At 47.5% G+C, this 21,100-nt stretch overlaps 1 protein-coding gene across 6 annotated transcripts in view; it reads right to left on the bottom strand.

The window, feature by feature from the left end:
• The window catches only part of LOC144507672 (adhesion G protein-coupled receptor E3-like), an 80,245-nt gene extending 64,751 nt beyond the window's left edge, over positions 1 to 15,494 (bottom strand). Inside the window, exons 1-2 of one of the 6 annotated variants that reach the window (XM_078234836.1) lie at positions 15,400 to 15,494; positions 10,444 to 10,536 (exon numbers count right to left, since the gene is read on the bottom strand). In XM_078234836.1, coding sequence (XP_078090962.1) covers positions 10,444 to 10,536; position 15,400 — 94 coding nt within the window. In that variant the 5' untranslated portion in view covers positions 15,401 to 15,494. Of the gene's footprint in view, positions 1 to 10,443; positions 10,537 to 14,792; positions 14,910 to 15,399 lie in introns of those variants that run through there. The other 5 variants (XM_078234835.1, XM_078234838.1, XM_078234840.1 and 2 more) reach the window with 5 other exon arrangements.
• Positions 15,495 to 21,100: the final 5,606 nt, after the last annotated feature.

Below are 21,100 nucleotides of genomic sequence, written 5' to 3'. Positions count from 1 at the left end.
CACTGCTGTTTGTAATATTTATTAATGATCTGGATGAGGGTATAGTTGGGTGGATTAGCAAATTTGCTGATGACACCAAAGTCGGTGGTGTGGTAGACAGTGAGGAAGGGTGTCGTAGTTTGCAGGAAGACTTAGACAGGTTGCAAAGTTGGGCCGAGAGGTGGCGGATGGAGTTTAATGCGGAGAAGTGTGAGGTAATTCACTTTGGTAGGAATAACAGATGTGTTGAGTATAGGGCTAACGGGAGGACTTTGAATAGTGTGGAGGAGCAGAGGGATCTAGGTGTATGTGTGCATAGATCCCTGAAAGTTGGGAATCAAGTAGATAAGGTTGTTAAGAAGGCATATGGTGTCTTGGCGTTTATTGGTAGGGGGATTGAATTTAGGAGTCGTAGCGTTATGTTGCAACTGTACACAACTCTGGTGCGGCCGCACTTGGAGTACTGTGTGCAGTTCTGGTCCCCACATTACAGGAAGGATGTGGAGGCTTTGGAGAGGGTGCAGAGGAGGTTTACCAGGATGTTGCCTGGTATGGAGGGGAGATCCTATGAGGAGAGGCTGAGGGATTTGGGATTGTTTTCGCTGGAAAGGCGGCGGCTAAGAGGGGATCTTATTGAAACATATAAGATGATTAGAGGTTTAGATAGGGTGGATAGTGATAGCCTTTTTCCTCTGATGGAGAAATCCAGCACGAGGGGGCATGGCTTTAAATTGAGGGGGGGTAGTTATAGAACCGATGTCAGGGGTAGGTTCTTTACCCAGAGGGTGGTGAGGGATTGGAATGCCCTGCCAGCATCAGTTGTAAATGCGCCTAGTTTGGGGGCGTTTAAGAGATCCGTAGATAGGTTCATGGACGAAAAGAAATTGGTTTAGGTTGGAGGGTCACAGTTTTTTTTTTAACTGGTCGGTGCAACATCGTGGGCCGAAGGGCCTGTTCTGCGCTGTAATGTTCTATGTTCTATGTTCTATAATCCCGCACCCTCCTAATACATGTAATAAGTGCGGCAGAATCGGACACACCGAATCTACCTGCAAAGACAGAAGGATCCCAAGGAGAAAGGGAGCGCCCCCGAAGAGACTGGAGAAAACCCCGGCAAGCGCCCCAGATATAAGGGAGAATGAGGTGGTTTCGGACCCAGCGCACCTCAGCCACCAGCAGCTGCTGGACATTATACAAACCTTGGCGGCACAAAAATCTGCATGAGTGGCATCGGCCCCCGCCCCGGGAACGGACCCCCGTATCTGGGTGAATGCATCGTTAGAGGGCCGGCGATGCAAAATATTAATAGATACGGGGGCTTCGATATCCCTCACCAACATGGCACTACCCACCACCCACCGTTCCATAGTAGTAGTAGGAATAGGGGGGGATAGGACTATAGCATATCAGAGCGAAGCAGTGTTACTTGAGGTAGAGGGGATCATACTCCCCGTACACTTCTGGGTGGGCCCAAATGAAGAAGGGACAATTTTGGGAATAGACCTCCTGGGAGAGTTAGGAGCAGTGGTGGACGCTTTCAATAAGCGCCTGCTGTGGACGGCAAGGAAAGAACACAAGAGCGGGATCCAAGGATACTGGGTCCCTAATAAGAACGTAGCAGCCATAGGCATGGGGGCTCCGGCTCCGACGGCCCGAGACTGGAAGAAGGAGGGACTAGTGGGACTCTTATGTCAAGCACTACCCCGGGTCTGGGCTACAGGCAAGCAAGACTGCGGTCTCGTCACAATCCTTCCTTTACAAATACAAGGACCAGCCCATGCCCCTCATAAACAATATCCCATAAAACCCGAGGCGTTACAGGCAACCGAAACAATCGTCCAGGCTTTGGTTAAACGGGGCATCCTGAGACCCACCGTGTCCCACACAAATTCCCCGATGTGGCCCGTCCGTAAGCCAGAACTACCGACTAACCATCGACTATACCGCCCTGAATAAGGTCACCCCAAAGGAACACCCTATCGTTGCGAGCCCGGCCACTATATTTAACGGACTGCGACCTGAATATTGTATCTTCTCCGTGCTAGACATAGCAAACGGATTCTGGTCAATTCCACTCCACCCAGACTCCCAGGAGAAGTTTGCCTTCACCTGTGGAGGTAGACAGTACACCTGGACCCGTCTCCCCCAGGGATTCCACAATAGCCCCAACATATTCCACCGGGTTATGAGCAAAGCCCTCGAAAATTGTAACTTATCCCCCTATGAGAGCGCTTTTCTCCAATATGTGGATGACATCTTGATCGCCTCCACTAACCCGACGGGGCATTTGGGAGCCCTGTCAGTAATCCTGCGGGGCTTACAAACAGCAGGATTTAAGGTTAACCCAACCAAAGCACAACTCGCAAAACCAGAGGTCCGATATCTGGGGCATTACATAAGTCAGGGAAAGAAAACCCTTCCCACGGACCGAAAAACAGCAATTGCCAACATGACCCGTCCGAACACAGTTAGGGGGGTGCGTAGGGTAATGGGACTCTTTAATTACTGTCGGAATTTCATCGATCAGTTTGCATCCATAGCAGAACCTATCCAGCGATTGGTAAAAGGGGGGAGGCCGGGGGCAGAAATCATTGAATGGGGACCCGAACAAGAAACAGCATACTCCCACCTGAAATCAGAATTATTAGCGGCCCCAGCCTTATGCCTGCCCAACATAGCGAAACCGTTCCATCTTTTTTATAATGCGGAGGACGGATTCTATAGCTCCGTTGTGACTCAAGAAAGTGGGGGCACCATGAGACCTGTAGCATATTATTCGGTGCGGCAGTCCCCGATAGCCAAAGGACTACACAAATGTGTGGCAGCCCTGGACTGTGCCGCATGGGCAGTCAGGGTGTGCGAACCCATTACTATGTTAGGACAGATCATCCTGCACACAAAACATACAATAGTAGAATTATTAAACACAGGTCGACTCCGAACTGTTTCAGATGCTCGAAGGGCAACTTGGGAGGCAGTGCTCCTTCCTCAGGACCAATCTATTAAAATCGTACGAGATACCGGAAGAAACCCAGCAGAGGGGTTCCTTCCAGACGGCAGTCCACATCACTGTCCGATTAACCCAGACATGGATACAGAGGATGGGATTAGTGATCAGCCACTGGAGAACCCCGATATAATACTATACGTAGACGGGTCCCGAAGGCAGGTGGAGGGACAGTACCGCACAGGATGGGCAGTGGTAGATCAGGAAGGAACACTAATAGCAAAGGGCACCATGGGGGGGGAGACCTCTGCTCAAGTGGCCGAGCTTATAGCATTAACAAAGGCCCTTAGCGCAGGAAGGGACAAAAGGGTAAACATATACACGGACAGTCAATATGCGTTCGGGGTGGTTCACGACTATATGATAGCATGGAATAGGCGCGGATTCATTACCGCAGCGGGGGGACACATAAAACATGAAAATATAATTCGAGACCTGGCCACAGCATCCAGACTACCCTCAGAAGCAGCCGTAATTAAAATAAAAGCCCATCAAAAGACAAGGACTGTAGAGCAGAAGGGGAACCAACTAGCAGATGCCGCTGCTAAAGCTGCAGCAGGGGAAGCCCTCCCACAGATAGCTGCCATCATCTCTTCCCCCATGGAAGAGATGGATGTTCATAAACTACAGGGTAGCGCTGACCCAGACGAGGTGGCGCGGTGGAAACAGACCGGGGTCCTTAGACGAAGATGGTATATGGAGGAAAGGACATCAAGTAGTCGCCCCCTCATTCATACAGGCGGAACTACTTCGACTCCACCACGAACCAAACCACTCCGGACGGGATGGGACCCTAGCTCGTTTATCAGGAGATTGGTGGTGGCCAGGGATGGGGCGGGATGTAGCTAAGCACTGCCAAAGATGCATCATATGCGCACAGCATAACCCTGGCCGGCCCCTGAAGGTTAAACTAGCAAACCAACCCAGGCCAAAGGGACCTTGGGAAAACCTCCAAATTGACTTCATCGGCCCTCTACCCACCAGTCGTGGGAAGAAGTACTGCCTGGTCCTCATTGACCAGTTCACCCGATGGGTAGAAGCCTTCCCAACCCGGGATTGCGGGGCAACCACTGTAGCCCACATCTTAGCATATGAGATAATACCCAGATGGGGAGTCCCGTTACAACTGGACTCCGACCAGGGGACACACTTCACAGGCAAGGTAATGAAACACGCATGTAAAACCTTAGGGATCCGACAGCGGTTCCATATACCATACCACCCCCAGAGTGCTGGAATGGTAGAGAGAATGAATCGCACCCTCAAGAACACGATAGCAAAAACTATCGCAGAAACAGGTCAGGGGTGGGTAGATGTCCTTCCCTGTATCCTGATGCGCCTACGGGCCACCCCAGGTCGAACCATAGGGCTCACCCTGTTCGAACTAATGACCGGGAGAGCAATGCGACTCCCCGAAAACATCGCCGTGGGAGGGGAAGAAATGACACCCCTCCGGGACAAGCTCAAACGATATGTGCAACACTTAGATTCACAACTCCGAGACCTGCACCACACAGCCAGGGACCAGCAAGCCATTAGAGACCAGGCTAAAAAGGAAAATGTCAGTCATACCCCCACCCTCCCTCGAGTAGGGGATAGGGTTTTGATTCGGATTGCCCCAGACCGACCCGGGTTTGCACCGAAATGGATGGGACCCCACGAGGTTATCCTTACCAGCGATACATGTGCGTGTGTCGATGTGAAAGGAAAAGGCCGATGGAAACATTGGTCGCAATTAAAATCCTATCACCACGGGGAAAGAGGACAGAGCAGACTGACTGAAAGGACAGAGGATGCTCCGTCCACTCCACGTATTGGCCCTTAGCCATCTTTGTCCTTACAGCGGAAATCGAAATAACAACCTTTATTTTCCAACACTAAAGGAACTATATGCCAACCGAGGCATGAATGTATATATGTAGATAGAAATAAGAATAAGATAAGTAAGACAAGTTCATCACCTAATATGAACCTAACGACTGGCGGCCACCAGGTTTTATATATCCTCCCCCAACCCCTCTCCAGAACCATGTGGACCACTTGGAGGATGATCCTCGCGGCGACCTTCCTGACGAGTGTGGCACCCGAAGAACACCCCATCTACCCGCGATTCCACGGGATAGCCTTCAACACATCCGAGGCACTATGTGTGCCAGCTGGACCGGACCCTATGAACAGTAGAACTTATCTTAACGCATGGCTACAAGTTTACCCGGGTATCAACGAGATCTGCTTCACTTGCACTTTAGAAGGACTCCGAACATGCATTCAACAGCGGGACCTCCAGAACAGAGACCAGTGCGTTTTTGGGACTCTCTGCGCCCTCCCCGACAACCCACAAGAGGCCCGACCACAGGACACTTTGAATTCAAACATGGACATTTGCGGCTATTACGGACTTGTTGAGGCTCCCGCAGTCTCATTGTATGTATGTTTTGCACCGCTTCCAACGCGGGCCCCCACGACCACAAGGCCCGAAATCTTACCCTGTCCCTTGCAAAGCAGGGGACCGGAGGGAGGACTGGTGTTGTGGAACGAGGGGGAAATTGTGTACGACAACGTAAAACATGAGGTGGTACCTGTCCTGATCGACATTTCAGGAATCCAGGTACCCAGGCATTGCTCAGAACAGGTACAGAACTTGTATCAGATGTTAGAGAGAGAGACCATAAAACGGGCCATTGACGCAATGGGGGCCACACACTACAGGGGAAACATAAACACCAACACATACCGAAGCAAACGGGGTATTATCAATGATATGCTCACAGGGCTGAATACAGGAGACACAATGATTAACTCCATTGACATCCAGGGCCTCAACAGTAAAATTGAACAGCTGAAAGGGGTAATGAAAAACATATTACAGCGGTCATTAGACCAGCAGGCGGAACAAGCATTCTTAGGGGAAGCGGGCGCCCATATCCAACTAGATGGGATTGCAGTGTTAGAAGCACATGCCCGAACTATCAATCGCCTCATAGACAGGGAAAGGGAAGACACTGCCCGGGTACAACAGGGACAGTTATGCCATGCATATGGTCAGTGGATGGTGGCACAAATACGACACAATTTGGACCAGGTACACAGGGGGGAAGTGCCCGATTGGATCGACAGCGCCCAACTAGCGCAACTCGCAGATCAGAAGGGGGTGCTGGATGACCGGACCCTGAAGGGGATGACACGAGTATATCCAGTAATCCCCGACTGCGAGGTTAGTGAGGGCACCGGGATAGGAATGGTTCTGCTAATTCCAACGGTCACACAGGACGCTGGACCATTCCCCATCTTCCGAATTGAAAATATTGGTGTTGTTAGGGGCAATGCTTCCCTCCGCTACCACATAACCGAAAACATGGCCATCTCCAAACATGGCATAATGTCCAGTGTTTCTCTCGCAGGGTGCAAGCAGAGGGGAGAGGTCACCATCTGTCCTCACCCACTGAGACAAGGAGAGGCAGCAGAATGTGGGTTTAACCGAACACAGGACTGCACCTTAGAGATTATACCCGTAGACCCACATTTCGCCCGGGCAGGATACGGGGGGCGGGGTAGATACTGTGTAGCCACCACACGTACATCATTCACATATAACGGATTAACATGCCCAATCCCCGACCCTAACTTCTGTTTTACCCCTCGCAAGCCAGTCACTATAGGTCAAGCTCACATCACCAATATTCGAAATAGGCAGACCATAGCCTTTAATGCCACAGACCCCCTAAAAGACAACCTAAGAGACTACCAAGAACCCGAGCAAGCCCCCATCCCACACCTGACCGAAGTCCTAAGGGAGCTCCGACTTAAAGTAGGACACTCCGTCCGATTATACCACCGGTTACAGTCACACATCAAAACCTTGGAACAAGATACCGAGACGGCGTTACGAAGTCAAACATGGGTACAGAAGGTGTGGGACTGGGGTCTAAATGTAAACATCCACTCCTGGGTCCGAATTACATCGCACACACTGGTGGTCATCCAACTCATCTTAGCCCTTTCCTGGGGATTGGCTACATGTTATACCTACCGCCAGCGGAAGAGAATGAAAGCACATAAGAACTTAGATAGAACAATTGGTATGATGGGGCAGGTAGCCAAGCGGGATGATTAGAACATAGAACATAGAACATTACAGCGCAGAACAGGCCCTTCGGCCCACGATGTTGCACCGACCAGTTAAAAAAAAAAACTGTGACCCTCCAACCTAAACCAATTTCTTTTCGTCCATGAACCTATCTACGGATCTCTTAAACGCCCCCAAACTAGGCGCATTTACTACTGATGCTGGCAGGGCATTCCAATCCCTCACCACCCTCTGGGTAAAGAACCTACCCCTGACATCGGTTCTATAACTACCCCCCCTCAATTTAAAGCCATGCCCCCTCGTGCTGGATTTCTCCATCAGAGGAAAAAGGCTATCACTATCCACCCTATCTAAACCTCTAATCATCTTATATGTTTCAATAAGATCCCCTCTTAGCCGCCGACTTTCCAGCGAAAACAATCCCAAATCCCTCAGCCTCTCCTCATAGGATCTCCCCTCCATACCAGGCAACATCCTGGTAAACCTCCTCTGCACCCTCTCCAAAGCCTCCACATCCTTCCTGTAATGTGGGGACCAGAACTGCACACAGTACTCCAAGTGCGGCCGCACCAGAGTTGTGTACAGTTGCAACATAACGCTACGACTCCTAAATTCAATCCCCCTACCAATAAACGCCAAGACACCATATGCCTTCTTAACAACCTTATCTACTTGATTCCCAACTTTCAGGGATCTATGCACACATACACCTAGATCCCTCTGCTCCTCCACACTATTCAAAGTCCTCCCGTTAGCCCTATACTCAACACATCTGTTATTCCTACCAAAGTGAATTACCTCACACTTCTCCGCATTAAACTCCATCCGCCACCTCTCGGCCCAACTTTGCAACCTGTCTAAGTCTTCCTGCAAACTACGACACCCTACACATGATTTGACAAACTCCGGGACTCCCCTAAACTGTACGACTGCAGCGTACGGAGGCAGGAAGCACTGGACACAAAATATAATAAAGGGGAGAAAGATCGGTTAGAAAAGTGAAAAGGAAATAAACAACAAAAATTCACTTTTGACCGACAGGGGGGACTGTAGGCGGGCATAAATTTTGTGGGTATTAGGATTAGAATATTTCTTAAACTATAACTCGATAAATGAAGCAAAACAGGACAGCATTCAGCCAGAAAGGTGTGAGTAAGGCAAGCAGGCATCTTTTAAACACAGAACCCAGGTTGACAAAGACTCAGGAACTCGCATCAATATGCTATTCAGAAAATATCTTGAGACCTGGAAAACTTCCTGACATCCCATCAAACACCCATTGTCCAAAGGAATTCAGAGACATAAAGCAATTATCACACTCTTAAACCAAACTTTACATATTAAAACTCTAGACCAGAAAACCCATTAACGGGATAACTATAAAAGAAAACCATTTACACATCAAACTCCACACCCACAAACCTATTGAAACAGGATGATTATATCAGGAAACCACTCACAAACCATTTACATATCAAAACAGATCGTTACTATAACTATACTCCGTTTTGGCAGGCAGGCAGAGTACTTTGCGGGACTGTCTTGTCTGTGTCCTGATTGTACCTCCGTCGACGTAAAAAACGATAATAAACTGTGCTGTTATCGATCTTGGCTCTGGGTGCGAGTGGTGTGGTATCTGTTCACTCGCGCTAACAGTTTCTTGCCTTCCAAGAGGTTAGAGACTCTCTCAGGTCTATCAACACGCGAGGCAGACAGAACATGTGTTTATGTCTGTTTGCATAGCTGGCTTTTTCTGGAAAAGGTTGCTAGTAGCTGTAGCTTGAGGGGCACTTCTCCACAGTGGTACAGTGGCGAGCACTGTTGCCTCACAGTGCCAGGGAACTGGGTTCGATTCCCGGCTTGGGTTACTGTCTGTGTGGAGTTTGCATATTCTCCCCATGTCTGCACAGGTTTCCTCCGGATGCTCCAGTTTCCTTGGACACTCCAAAGATGTGCGGTTTAGGTTGATTGACCATGCTAAATTGCCCCTTAGTTTCAGGGAGACTAGAGTAAATACGTGGGGTCATGGGAGAGGGCCTGAGTGGGATTGGTACGGGCTCGATGGGTCAAAAGGCCTTCCTCTGCACTGCAGGAATCCGCGATTCTATGATTGACATCAAAGCACAGATGATCAGCAGTCTGACCTACTCTCATTGTCAATACGTCATTGGCGTATGGGAAAGATTTACAGGTTGAAAATCAACCTGTCTGGCCATGTTATAAATGCACCTGTGTGGCCATCGCATCCCTGGGTGGGACTTGAGCCCAAAGCTCCTGATTTAGAGGCTGTGATGCTGGACCACAAGAGAGCAATGACCTCCTTAGTCCTCCCAGCAAAATGAATCACCTTACATTTCGTTGAAAGTTTGTGGGCACAATTGTCCATTTTTCAAGAGGTGTGCAGCCTTTCCTGCCACATTTTCCAACACTTTGCCTAAAAAAAGGAAGCACATCCCACAGCTTCATATCAGAGACTCTCAAAAGGACACCCTGATCAAAAAAAAAGGAGCCCCTGTCATGGACACGCTACACACCCCATCTTCCCAGACAAGGGACCCCACCCTCCTCCACCTCCCAGGTAATGATCCCCAGTTCCTCATCTACCCAGGACATCTACCCCCCCGCTCACCCCCACAATATCCTTCCTCTCCCCACACCCTCACAGACATCCCAAATGGAAACCCCTCTGGCAGTGCCAAAGGCAGTGTTGGGGGAATGCTAGGATACTGCCTGGGCATGACCCTCTCGCTACGAGGGCTGTACTTAACTGAGCACCCCCGATGTGCTCAATTCATCAATTCTCCATTTTATAAAACCTTTTGTAAACCCTACCAATGTGACGTCACAAAAGACCATAAGATATAGGAGCAGAATCTGGCCATTCGGCCCATCAGATCTGCTCCACCACCCAATCATGGCTGATAACTTTCTCAACCCCATTTTCCCACCTTTCCCCCATGACCATTTATCCCCTTACCAATCTCTGACTCTGTCTTAATCCAGATGTGGGTGGGGGAGATCTGTATGTGGAGGGGTGGGAGGGGAATGATTCAGTGGGAAGGGCTGGTATATGTATGCTAATAGTGTTCCCGGCTTTACATGGTGGGAGCCCCATTTTGTCATCGGCGGGGATGGGACAATTGAGTGGGAAAATACCACCGGTATGGGATTCCCCCTCGATTCTCTTCCCCTGCCGCCATTCCTACCTGCCAAAAATGAGTTGGAAAATCACCGCCCCGCCCCCCGCATCCCTTCCGTATCTCCAACTGATCTATTTCTCAAAAATCTTGCTGCTGTCTCATGTTAATTTTTTTGGTTATATATCACAGAGTAAGAAAGGAAGAGAAACTAGTCTTCATGTAGGACTCACCAATGCAGGTCTTGTTTGGTAAAAGATAGAATCCAGGAGGACATTGTTTGCCCTCAACTCTCCTTGGGCTCCATCCATTGCCAAAGTAAATCACTGGGAGTAAAAGGAAAGTTCACATGTTTGACGCAAATATTCATACCAAGTCACAATCAACCATCACTTCTCTTCTTGCCAGTCTATATTGGCTCTCCTTATGTTCAAATCACCCGAAGGCTGCGCCACTCCCTATTTCTCCAAACTCCTCCAACTCTAAAGACCCTCAAGTTCTGTGACTGTCCCAAACATGCTAATTGTGCATTTCTATGTCCCTACTGTGCTTTGGTGACTGTGTTTATAGTAGTCAAAAGCACACTCTAAGCTCTGGAATTCCCACCCCAAACCATTCTGCCTATCTCACCTGCTTTAACACATGGCTTGAAACACTTTGGCCAAAAATTTAGTCACCGATCCCATAAGTTTCCTCCCGTGCCTCAGTGTCAATTTTATTCTGATTGTGTCCTTATGAAGAATCTTGGGAAATATATTGGGTCAAGGGTGCGATGTAAATGCAAGTTATTGTTGTGCCTAATTTTTGAATAGGCATTAATTTGCTTGTTTCCCTTAGAAACAGAAAAACCCTTAACCTTAAAAAACTTAGGCCAGGGTCTTCTAGTCCTGCCAAAGATAAAGTTCAAAGTTTATTTATTTATTGGTGTCAGATGTAGGCATACATTATCATTGCAATGAAGTTACTGTGAAAATCCCTTAGTCGCCACACTCCGGCACCTGTTCGGGTACTCTGAGGGAGAATTTAGCATGGCCAATGCATCTAACCAGCACGTCTTTCGGACTGTGGGAAGAAATCGGAGCACCTGGAGGAAACCCACACAGACACGGCGAGAGTGTGCAAACTCCGCACAGACAGTGACCCAAGCCAGAAATCAAACCCTGGCACTGTGAGGCAGCAATGCTAACCACTGTGCCACCGTGCCGCTTATGATCAACGGACTCTTGGTTTGTCCCCATTGTCCGCTTTGGGGCTGGAAAATCCTGGCCTTGGACATTTTTTCCACTTGATGTTCAATGTCAGCATTAAACTCAGGCCGTGTGGAAGGTAAATCTGTCCCCACTGTGCCAACAGTGTGTCCCAAACCCATTTGCAGAAGACATGCAGGCCACCTTTGGTGATACAGGCCATTTTTCACAGAACCTGAAGGATCTGGGACTTTCCCAGATGGACTTTTAATATGAACCTCTAAGGAAATTTCAAATAATTAATTAATTAGAAAGAGCGAATTCTTAAAACTTGACCAAAACCAGGCATGTTGGGAAGTTTGATTAATTCAGAGAATTTTTGCAGATGTTATCATTGCTGCAAATTGACTGAAGGCTGACGCGGAATTGTTGAACCAGAATAGAATCCGTAAAATCCCTAAATTGCATAAGGAAGCCTTTCGGCCCAACCAGTCTGCATGTCCCTCAGCATGTGCACTCCACCTAGGCCCACTCCCCCGTCCTATTCCTGTAACCCCGTGCATTTACCATGGCTAATCCACCGAGCCTACACATCTTTGGACACTAAGGGGCAATTTAGCATGGCCAATCCACCTAACCTGCACATCGTTTGACTGTGGGAGGAAACTTAGCACTCGGAGGAAACGCACACAGACACGGGGAGAATGTGCAAACTGAACACAGACAGTCACCCAAGGGATTCACTCAGTTAGCTCATTTGCAGACATAGCAGCAAGTTCACAAGTGACTGCAGGGATAGGTTTTGCTGATAATCACATCCAACACTGCACTGTGTTCATTCTGACAGATGTTTCTGTCACCCAAGGACCAGGGAATTGAACCCCAGTCCCTGGTGATGTGAGATAGCAAGTGTTAACCTCTGTGTCACTTTGCTGCTTACAATGATAAGGGAAGCAGCTAAAGATAAGACACCTGGCACTCCTTGCGAAATGTGTCACACATATTAGCAAACCGTTCTTGCACTAGCAAGAATGTGAAAAGAAGCATCTTCGTAAGAAGTTCAAGGAGAGTGACAAACAATCAACACCTCAGTCTTCCAAAGACAGATTGGTCTTTGGTTTCACACTGTATTTTGGACTGTGGCTGGCCGCATCTCTGCAATACAAACAGTGGCTTATAACATCAAAAAACAACTATTTGGAGAAGTTTTCAACCTTGTTATGCTAAGTTGCCCAAGTTGGCAATTGAATTCAGACAGCACTATTTTACTGCAGAGGTTTGTTTTGAAATTTACCATCTCCGATGCCAGTTTGCGGCGTCTTGTGCCATGGTTCAACAGTCGATGATGACGGGCAGGAAACGACCGGCCAGGTTTGCCAAGCCATCACTTCACTCCAAAGAGCTGGTGCATTGGGATAAGATCATTCCCTTCGCTCCCGCTGGAACCTGCCCCCGCTGCCCAACTCCCCCAAAGCCGTGTGGTTTCCTGCGAGCACAGAAAAACCTACTCCCCGGGTCAATAAGAAATACCCCAGGTAATTCCCCTCCGACTCTCGCAGGGTGTACAAAATCAGTCCAGGAGGTTACATGGACTAAGTGCCATCCCTGATGTGATCACTGCCCCAGTCAATAACCAACCCAACGCCATCACAAAAGCACAGCACTGACCACACCAGCCTGGAAGGCATTTCAGATGTATGATGTATGATGAGCAGACTGAGCCGGGCTAAACTCAGTTCACATAGAGAGGCATAAAGCCGTTGACCTGGACTGATGCACACACTCAGTTCTTTGAGGTGAACTCACGGTCCCACTGAGACCCCCTATACTCCAGTCTTTTGGTTTTAGACGCAGGCAAAACGATCGGAACACATTTGCTGGAATGGCACAAAGCTGATCTCCTCTCAATGCTCTGCGCCCAGTGCATTTCTCAAGCTATGGGTTTGAAGGCTGTGGGAGTCCCTGTCATCACATTGTTGCTGGAGGCTGTGAGATATGTGCTTTAACTGCTGCTGAGCCGGGGTGCCACTCTGGTTGTAACCTTTGATGTCCTGTCAGTGTTGCACTGGAAGGTTTTTGTCTAAATTTCACAGTGAGAGGCCATTCACTCCAACTGGTCTATGACAGCACTTATGCTCCAGCCAAGGAATGGTACTAATGTCACTGAATTGGTAAACCAGAGGCTCAGGTTCCTACATGGGTTCAAATCCCACCATTACAGCTGGCGCAATTTGAGTTCAAATAATTAATGATAATTTACAATAATCCCGGTGTTAATCCATTAAAAACCTACCTGGTTCGCGATGGGAATCTGCCATTCTTACCTGGTCTGGGCTACCTGTGACTCCAGACACACAGCAATGTGGCGGATTCTTAACTCTCCTCTGAAATTTCCATGCAAATCACCCAGTTCGAGAGCGATTAGGGATGGGCAACAAATGCTGGCCTTACCAGTGACACCCACATCCCATGGAAGAATATAGAATCATAGAATCATGCAGTACAGAAGAGGCCCTTCAGCCCATCGAGTCTGCACCGACACACGAGAAACGCCTGACCTCCCACCTAATCCCATTTACCAGCACTTGGCCAATAGCCTTGAATGTGATGTTGTGCCAAGTGCTCATCCAGGTACTTTTTAAAGGTTATGAGGCAACCTGCCTCTACCACCCTGCCACTCTGGTTGTAACCTTTGATGTCCTGTCAGTGTTGCACTGGAAGGTTTCTGTCTAAATTTCACAGTGAGAGGCCATTCACTCCAACTGGTCTATGACAGCACTTATGCTCCAGACCATAACCAGCCTCTGGGTAAAAAGGTTTTTCCTCACATACCCCTGAACCTCCTACCCTTCATCTTGAACTTGTTTCCCCTCGTGACTGACCCTTCAACGAAGGGGAACAGCTGCTCCCTATCCACTCTGTCCATTTCCCTCATAATCCTGTGCACCTCGATCAGATCATCCCTCAGTCTTCTCTGCTCCAACGGAAACAACCCAAGCCTAACCAACCTCTCTTCATGAGTTAAATGTTCCATCCCAGGCAAAAAGGTCTTCTGTCAACACAGTTTTTTATTCATTCGTGGGACATGAGCGTCGCTGGCTGGCCAGCATTTATTACCCATTCCTAGTTGTCCTTGAGAAGGTGGTGGTGAACTGCCTTCTTGAATCGCTGCGGTCCATGTTCTGTGGGTTGACCCACAATGCCGTACAATGTTGTACTTAAAACACCTGCATTGCTGTCCTTATTTCGTTAACAAAGGATTGAGTTGTTTATCTGCACAGTCAGTTTGACATTCTTTGCGGAACCACATTTCACATTTCAACACATATTACAGCGTGACCAAATATAACAGCATCGTTGAGATCGGTAACTCCATCTGATGACCCCAGACTCACCCAGTATTAGATACGCTGCCATTTCTGACCTCATGACCTTCCAACCGGGATAACTCAGGACCAGTCACTCCTGGTCGTATCTCTCACACACTGAGCGAGTCAGAGAATGATCAGAAGACTTTTTTAGATGCAGTTTACGTCACATACAGGAAAAGGCATGTGCTGGAGGGAGATTGCGCTGTTGTATTGCTACAAGAATAGTAATGTAGAATAACTATGGATCTGGATTTTACAGTCCCTCCACAACGTATCTCTCCATCTGCCCGGCAGATGTGGCGGACCATTCAAAATGCTGTCAATCTTGACGTTAAAATCCTGGCCAAAGGATATTTTGTATGGAAAGTAACAGTGCAGACGATGACAGAGCACATTATGCACAACGACTAACTGCTCATCTTATACATGGGCAACAGTTTATACATAAACAATAACGTTTCCAATGGACGGTAATTGTACTTGTCGGATGTAAAACAGGAAAGCTTTCTTTACAGACTGAGGCAGACTCAGGAAGCAGAGGTCAACAGGAGCTTAAAAACAAGGGAGATTTAATCACGCATTAAAGCATTGCTTTGAGTGTAGCAATCAACAAGGGAGTAACAATGTTTACTTTGCAGTCACCGCCTTCTCGCTCTCAAATCTTTCCTCTCCAAACTCCTCTTTCAGACTCACACGGACAATAGGAGCAGTCCATTCGGCCCTTCGAGGCTGCAGCACCATTCAATATGGTCATGGCTGATCCTCTATCACAATGCCACATTCCCTCTTTCTCCCCACACCCCTTGATGCCATTAACATCTGAACATTTCTCTTTCTCTTTCATGAGTATGTTAAGAGTGACCAGAGGTGGGGCGGGGGTGGTGGGGGTGGACTTTTTCAGAGTGGTGTCAAAATGTTATGAGATTGGAAAGGTGCGATTCACAACGGTGTATTCGAGTGGTGCAATTTTCAAAGCCTTTCGCCGGCAGAATAGAGCAAACCACGCCAAGGAAGGGTGAGAAGCTGAATTTAATCCATTTGCATCTCATTATCAGGCACTGGCACAGGATTTTCATCCCTCACAGGATATTCACAGGGCGCAGGGGTGATTTCATATAATCATAGAATCCTACAGTGCAGAAGGAGGCCATTCAGCCCATCAACCACAATCCCACCCAAGCCCTGTCCCCATAACCCCTTGCATTTTACCCTAGCTAGTCTCCCTGACACTCAGGAGCAATTTAGCATGGCCAATCCATCTAACCCGCACATGGACTGTTGGAGGAAACCGGAGCACCCGGAGGAAACACACGCAGACACGGGGAGATTGTGCAAACTCCCCTTAGACAGTGACCCAAGCTGGGAATCGAATCCGGGTCCCTGGCGCTATGAGGCAGCAGTGCGAACCACCTTCATTTACAACAACTCTATAAAAATGTGAACCTGGTGACCTTACCTCCGAGGGGGATTTCAGACATCGCCCTACAGGGTACTCAAGGCTCTGGGGGCACCGGGGAGCGCACAGGGCTGGGAAGGTGGGTGGGGTCCCTCCGGTCACTGACGCGAGGGGAGGGGTTGTTTGCAGGCCTTACCTTCCCTTCATGTCAGGGTGCCCGTTGATTTAAGGGAGTTTGGTGGCTGGCATGCAGGCAGTGCTTCCCATGTCCTCCTTCCAAGACTTGTGACCAAATATTAATTTCCGGGATCAGTCTCGTGAACCTCCTCTGAACTGTTTCCAGGGCCAGCACATCCTTTCTTAGATACGGGGTCAAAAATTGTTCACAATATTCCAAATGTGGTCTGAACAGAGCCATATAAAGTCTCAGCAGTACATCCCTGCTTTTGTATTCTAGTCCTCTGAAAATGAATGCTAACATTGCATTTGTTTTCCTAACTACCAACTCAATCAGCAAGTTAACCTTGAGAGAATCCTGAACTAGGACTCCCAAGTCCCTTTGCACTTCCGATTTCTGACCAATGTAGGGTTGTGGCTATAGTGTCAGAGGGGAGGGTGTGAGGGATAACGGAGAGGCACTCACTAAGTGTGGAGCGCTTGGGTGGATGTCCTAGAGGTGTTGAGGGATGAGGGTCAGGGTTCTGTCAGCATTGCTCATTGTGGTGTTCTGTTGTTTTCAGTGTGTGATTTTGGAGAATCATGGAGACAGTTGGGTTGGCTTTTCTGCTCATTGCGATAAAATAGCAGCAGAGACACCGTAGTGCCGCTGCACGTGGCCAGGACTGGCATTCTGCAGATGAGGGCGAGGAGGGGCCCATAGCTTAGTGGGAGCAGCAACACCCAGATGGTAGATCCTTGGAGGAGAAACTACCGGAAAGGAACCTTCCGACATCAGGACATCCTACCTGCAACTGTCGGAACTGTGTGATTTTTAACCCTTTAAAATGGTGATTACTTAAATAGTGATATATTGTGAAGTCTGGATTTACAAAGAGATCTGGGTGTCCTTGTACACAATATATCACTATTTAAATAATCACCATTTTAAAGGGTTAAAAATCACACAAATTAAAAATCATATAAGCTGCAAGCTAAACATCCGTCACACAGGGAAAGCTGTTTGCAAATGAGTTTTTGCTTAAAGTAAACCCAGATAACGCTCAAGGATTATCGAATCAAATGGTGTGCAGCTGCAGTTCCTGTCTGCCCATTAGAACAAGGAACAATAGAAAGGGAGGTTGAGATACCATTGGTCAGAGATATAGCTATCATTTCTTGACGATATAATATGCACAAGTTTTAATTGGACATGATGTGCATGATGTAACCATAACTATGATTTGATAGAAATAACTCCTATATATCTATTGGTATATGCTAATTACTTGTAATTGGTTCTGAGACTTTAATTACCTTTGTATTTCTGAATTTTTCACTCTGAATGCCCTGAATGGACATTCAGGGTCCTATAGCTGGCTATAGTAAAGTTATTCTTGGAACCACTCTGTTACTTTGGCTACTTGAGGGGAATGATAGTTTTAAAATACAACAAGAAAACCATCGTAACAGTCCCCAAAACCATTTAAGTAATACTTCTGCTTTTCACACCCAAGTGGATAATTTTGCATTTACCAAGTTGCACTGCATCTGCCGTGTGTTTGCCCACCCACTCAACTTGTCCAAATCACCTTGAAGCCTTCATACATCCTCCTCTCAATGCACAATTCCGCCCAGTTTTGTGTCATCAGCAAACTTGAAAATGTTATATTTGGTTCCCTCATCCAGGATATTGAAATATGTATAGTGAACAGCTGGGGCCCAAGCAATGAACCCTGTGGTACCTCACTAGTCGTTGTCTGACACTTGGAAAAAGACCCATTTATCCTCACTCACTGCCTCCTGTCTGTCAACCATTCTTGATCCATGTCATTACATTAACCCCTATCCCATGTGCTTTAATTTTGCCCACTAACCTCTTATCATAGAAATCATCATAGAAACCCTACAGTGCAGAAGGAGGCCATTCGGCCCATCGAGTCTGCACCAACCACAATCCCACCCAGGCCCTACCCCCACATATGAAGGACTTTATCAAAAGCCTTCTAAAGTTCAAATTCATCACGTCCACTGGTTCTCCCTTATTTATCCTACTACTTACATACTCAACTTGTAGATTTATTTTTTGTCCTTCCTCACTTGGGACTAGGAGGGTAGGGCTATTACTCTTGCTTTTATTTTCTACACATAAAATGAACATAATATACAGCACAGAAAGAGACCATTTGGTTGAACCAATCCGTACAAATGTTTAAGGTCTGTTTGAGCCTTCTGCTGCTCAATATCTAACTCTATTTCCTTCTCCTGCATGTGCTTATGTAGCTTGTCCTTAAGTGCATCTGTATTCTTCCCCTCTCCCACTGACTGATAATAACTTTCACAATCTTATTGTTTGGGCAAAGGCACTTCTTCTGAATTCGCTATTGGATTTTACATAGGATAAAGCATGTGGTGACTTACATTGTCAACTCCTGAGAAATCATCTTTCCTCCAGTCTATAACCCTGGTCTTCATGATGTTTAAGCCCTCTGCAGTTATCTTTAACTATACTACACTATAGTCATTATTGCCTCCAGGTTCCCCGACATTTACGTCTCCATCTACTTTGGGTCATTCCCCATTGTTGTGTTTCACTAATTGTTTGTACGTTTTATATATATGATTTGCCTGAGAGCAATGTAGAGATGACAATAGTTTCTAAGTTTGCTTTATCTACTGTGGTTTAAAATATCTCTGCCGTTCCAAAATGTCTGCACTCGCGCTCACAGCTGAGCTTGTCAGTCTTTGGCTGGAATTTTACTGGTACGCCCGCCCCGATTCTGGGGGCGGGCGAGGCTCAGAGAACGGCATTCTCCGTTGGTCTCGGGCGGACTCGTACGAACCTCGGGCGCACGTGCCGGTAAAATTCCGCTCTTTGTGTTTACTTTAGCTCTGAGTCCACACCCAGGTTTAATCGATCAAGCATGGTGGCACAGATCAGTTGCCAGACTCTCAAACACAGAGAAATTAAATCATCGAACACCACAATCATAAAGGAAATTCTCCCATTTTGGATATCCTACAAACTGTGTTAGAAAGGAGTCGTGTTTACATTGTAGAAATTCTGTTCCCTTATTCTTTTCATCCAACTCTTCTGACCAATTGATTTTGAAACAGTTGAAATCTCCTCAGGTTATTATTCTGTGTTTATTCCACATTTTGCTTTTTGTCAAGTGAATTAATAGATTGTTTTTGGATTGTTCAGATTGTTCAAAGGCTATTGTTTTTTAACTGGTCGGTGCAACATCGTGGGCCGAAGGGCCTGTTCTGCGCTGTAATGTTCTATGTTCTATGTTCTATGTTCTACTGTATCCTTGAGATGGTAGGGCTGAGTCAAGGAATGCAATAACTCTGGTTTCCTTGGCTAAGGTCTTAGATATATACCGCGTGCATCAAATTGGAATAAAGCATTAATGGAGGCTGTCTGCAGCATCTAGGATATGGTGGCAGTGAAGGGAAGAGGCTGCCAACTAATGGCTGGAGTGGTATGCAAGTTTCTTTGTCCTGCAATACTGAGGAGCGGCACAGTGGCACAGCGGTTAGCACTGCTGCCTCACAGCGCCAGGGACCTGGGTTTGATTTCCGGCTTGGGTCACTGTCTGTGTGGAGTTTGCACAATCTCCCTGTGTCTGTGTGGGTTTCCTCCGGGTGCCCTGGTTTCCCCCCACAATCCAAAGATATGTGGGTTAGGTGGATTGTCCATGCTAAATTACTTCTTAGTGTCCCAGGATGCGTAGATTAGAGGGATTATTGGGGTAAATATGTGTGGTGACGGGGATAGGGCCTGGGTGGGACTGTTGTTGGTGCAGACTCGTTGGGCTGAATGGCCTCCTTCTGCACTGTAGGTTTCTATGGAGAAGGGATGTCCCAGTTTTCAATGCACTGATTCATAGGAATGGCGGAGATCCGGATTGTCTACAGGACAGCGGGAAGTTTGAAAGCTTCCTCCCTGTGCTTCCCTTTTCAGGTGCTGGCCTCTTTCAAGGATATGGGAACCAAGAAAGTCAAAAAAGAGAATGGGGCATGAATGAAGCTTGCAGAAGCAGGTCCGAAGTGCCTGGTGTGTTGGTCGAACCAACACATATTCCTTTAGCAGCCATACGACTTCTACAGAACTGAAGAGCGATTGAAATGATATAGTTGGAGAGAGGACGGGAAGAATGGAAGGTCAGGGATAGGTCGGAGCTAAGGAGAAATTGACACAGATGTCATGGACACCTTTGTTAATGGTGTTAATGGTGGGATTAAGGACAGAAGAAATGCTATTGTGGCTAATGCTTTGTGCTTACTTTAGCTCAGTGTCCACACCCAGGTTTAATCGATCAAGCATGGTGGCACAGATTAGTTGCCGGACTCTCATAATCAGACACAGAGCAATTAAACCTTGAACACTGCAATCATAAAATCATGAATCATTTATAAGGACACAAAAGCTGCACACAATACTCCAGGTGTAGCTTCAACGCCCTGTACAATTGCAGTAAAACATCCCCAATCCGATACTCAAATCCTCTCGCTATGAAGGCCAACAAACCAACACAAGTAGATCGTCACCATCACGTGACCCTTGTCCCTTAAGCTTTCTGTTGTGCGGCTCTTCACTCTGCTTCTCAGGGCAATCCAAGAATCCCTGTCCTTGGCCCCTCGCATTAAGGGCAAATTAACCTCTAACGTCTTCTCCTATCGCGTGGCTTTTCTTTTGGTCCACTATTCAGGTAGATACAAGAACCCCTGTCCTTGTGCCCTGCATTAAGCGTGTCTTCTTTACTGAGTGATACTG

The sequence above is a fragment of the Mustelus asterias genome, chromosome 19 (genome assembly GCF_964213995.1).
Source record: "Mustelus asterias chromosome 19, sMusAst1.hap1.1, whole genome shotgun sequence".
Lineage (NCBI taxonomy): Eukaryota > Metazoa > Chordata > Chondrichthyes > Carcharhiniformes > Triakidae > Mustelus > Mustelus asterias.
The sequence above is the reverse complement of the archived record's forward strand: the minus strand, read 5'-3'. Positions and strand labels throughout refer to the sequence as shown.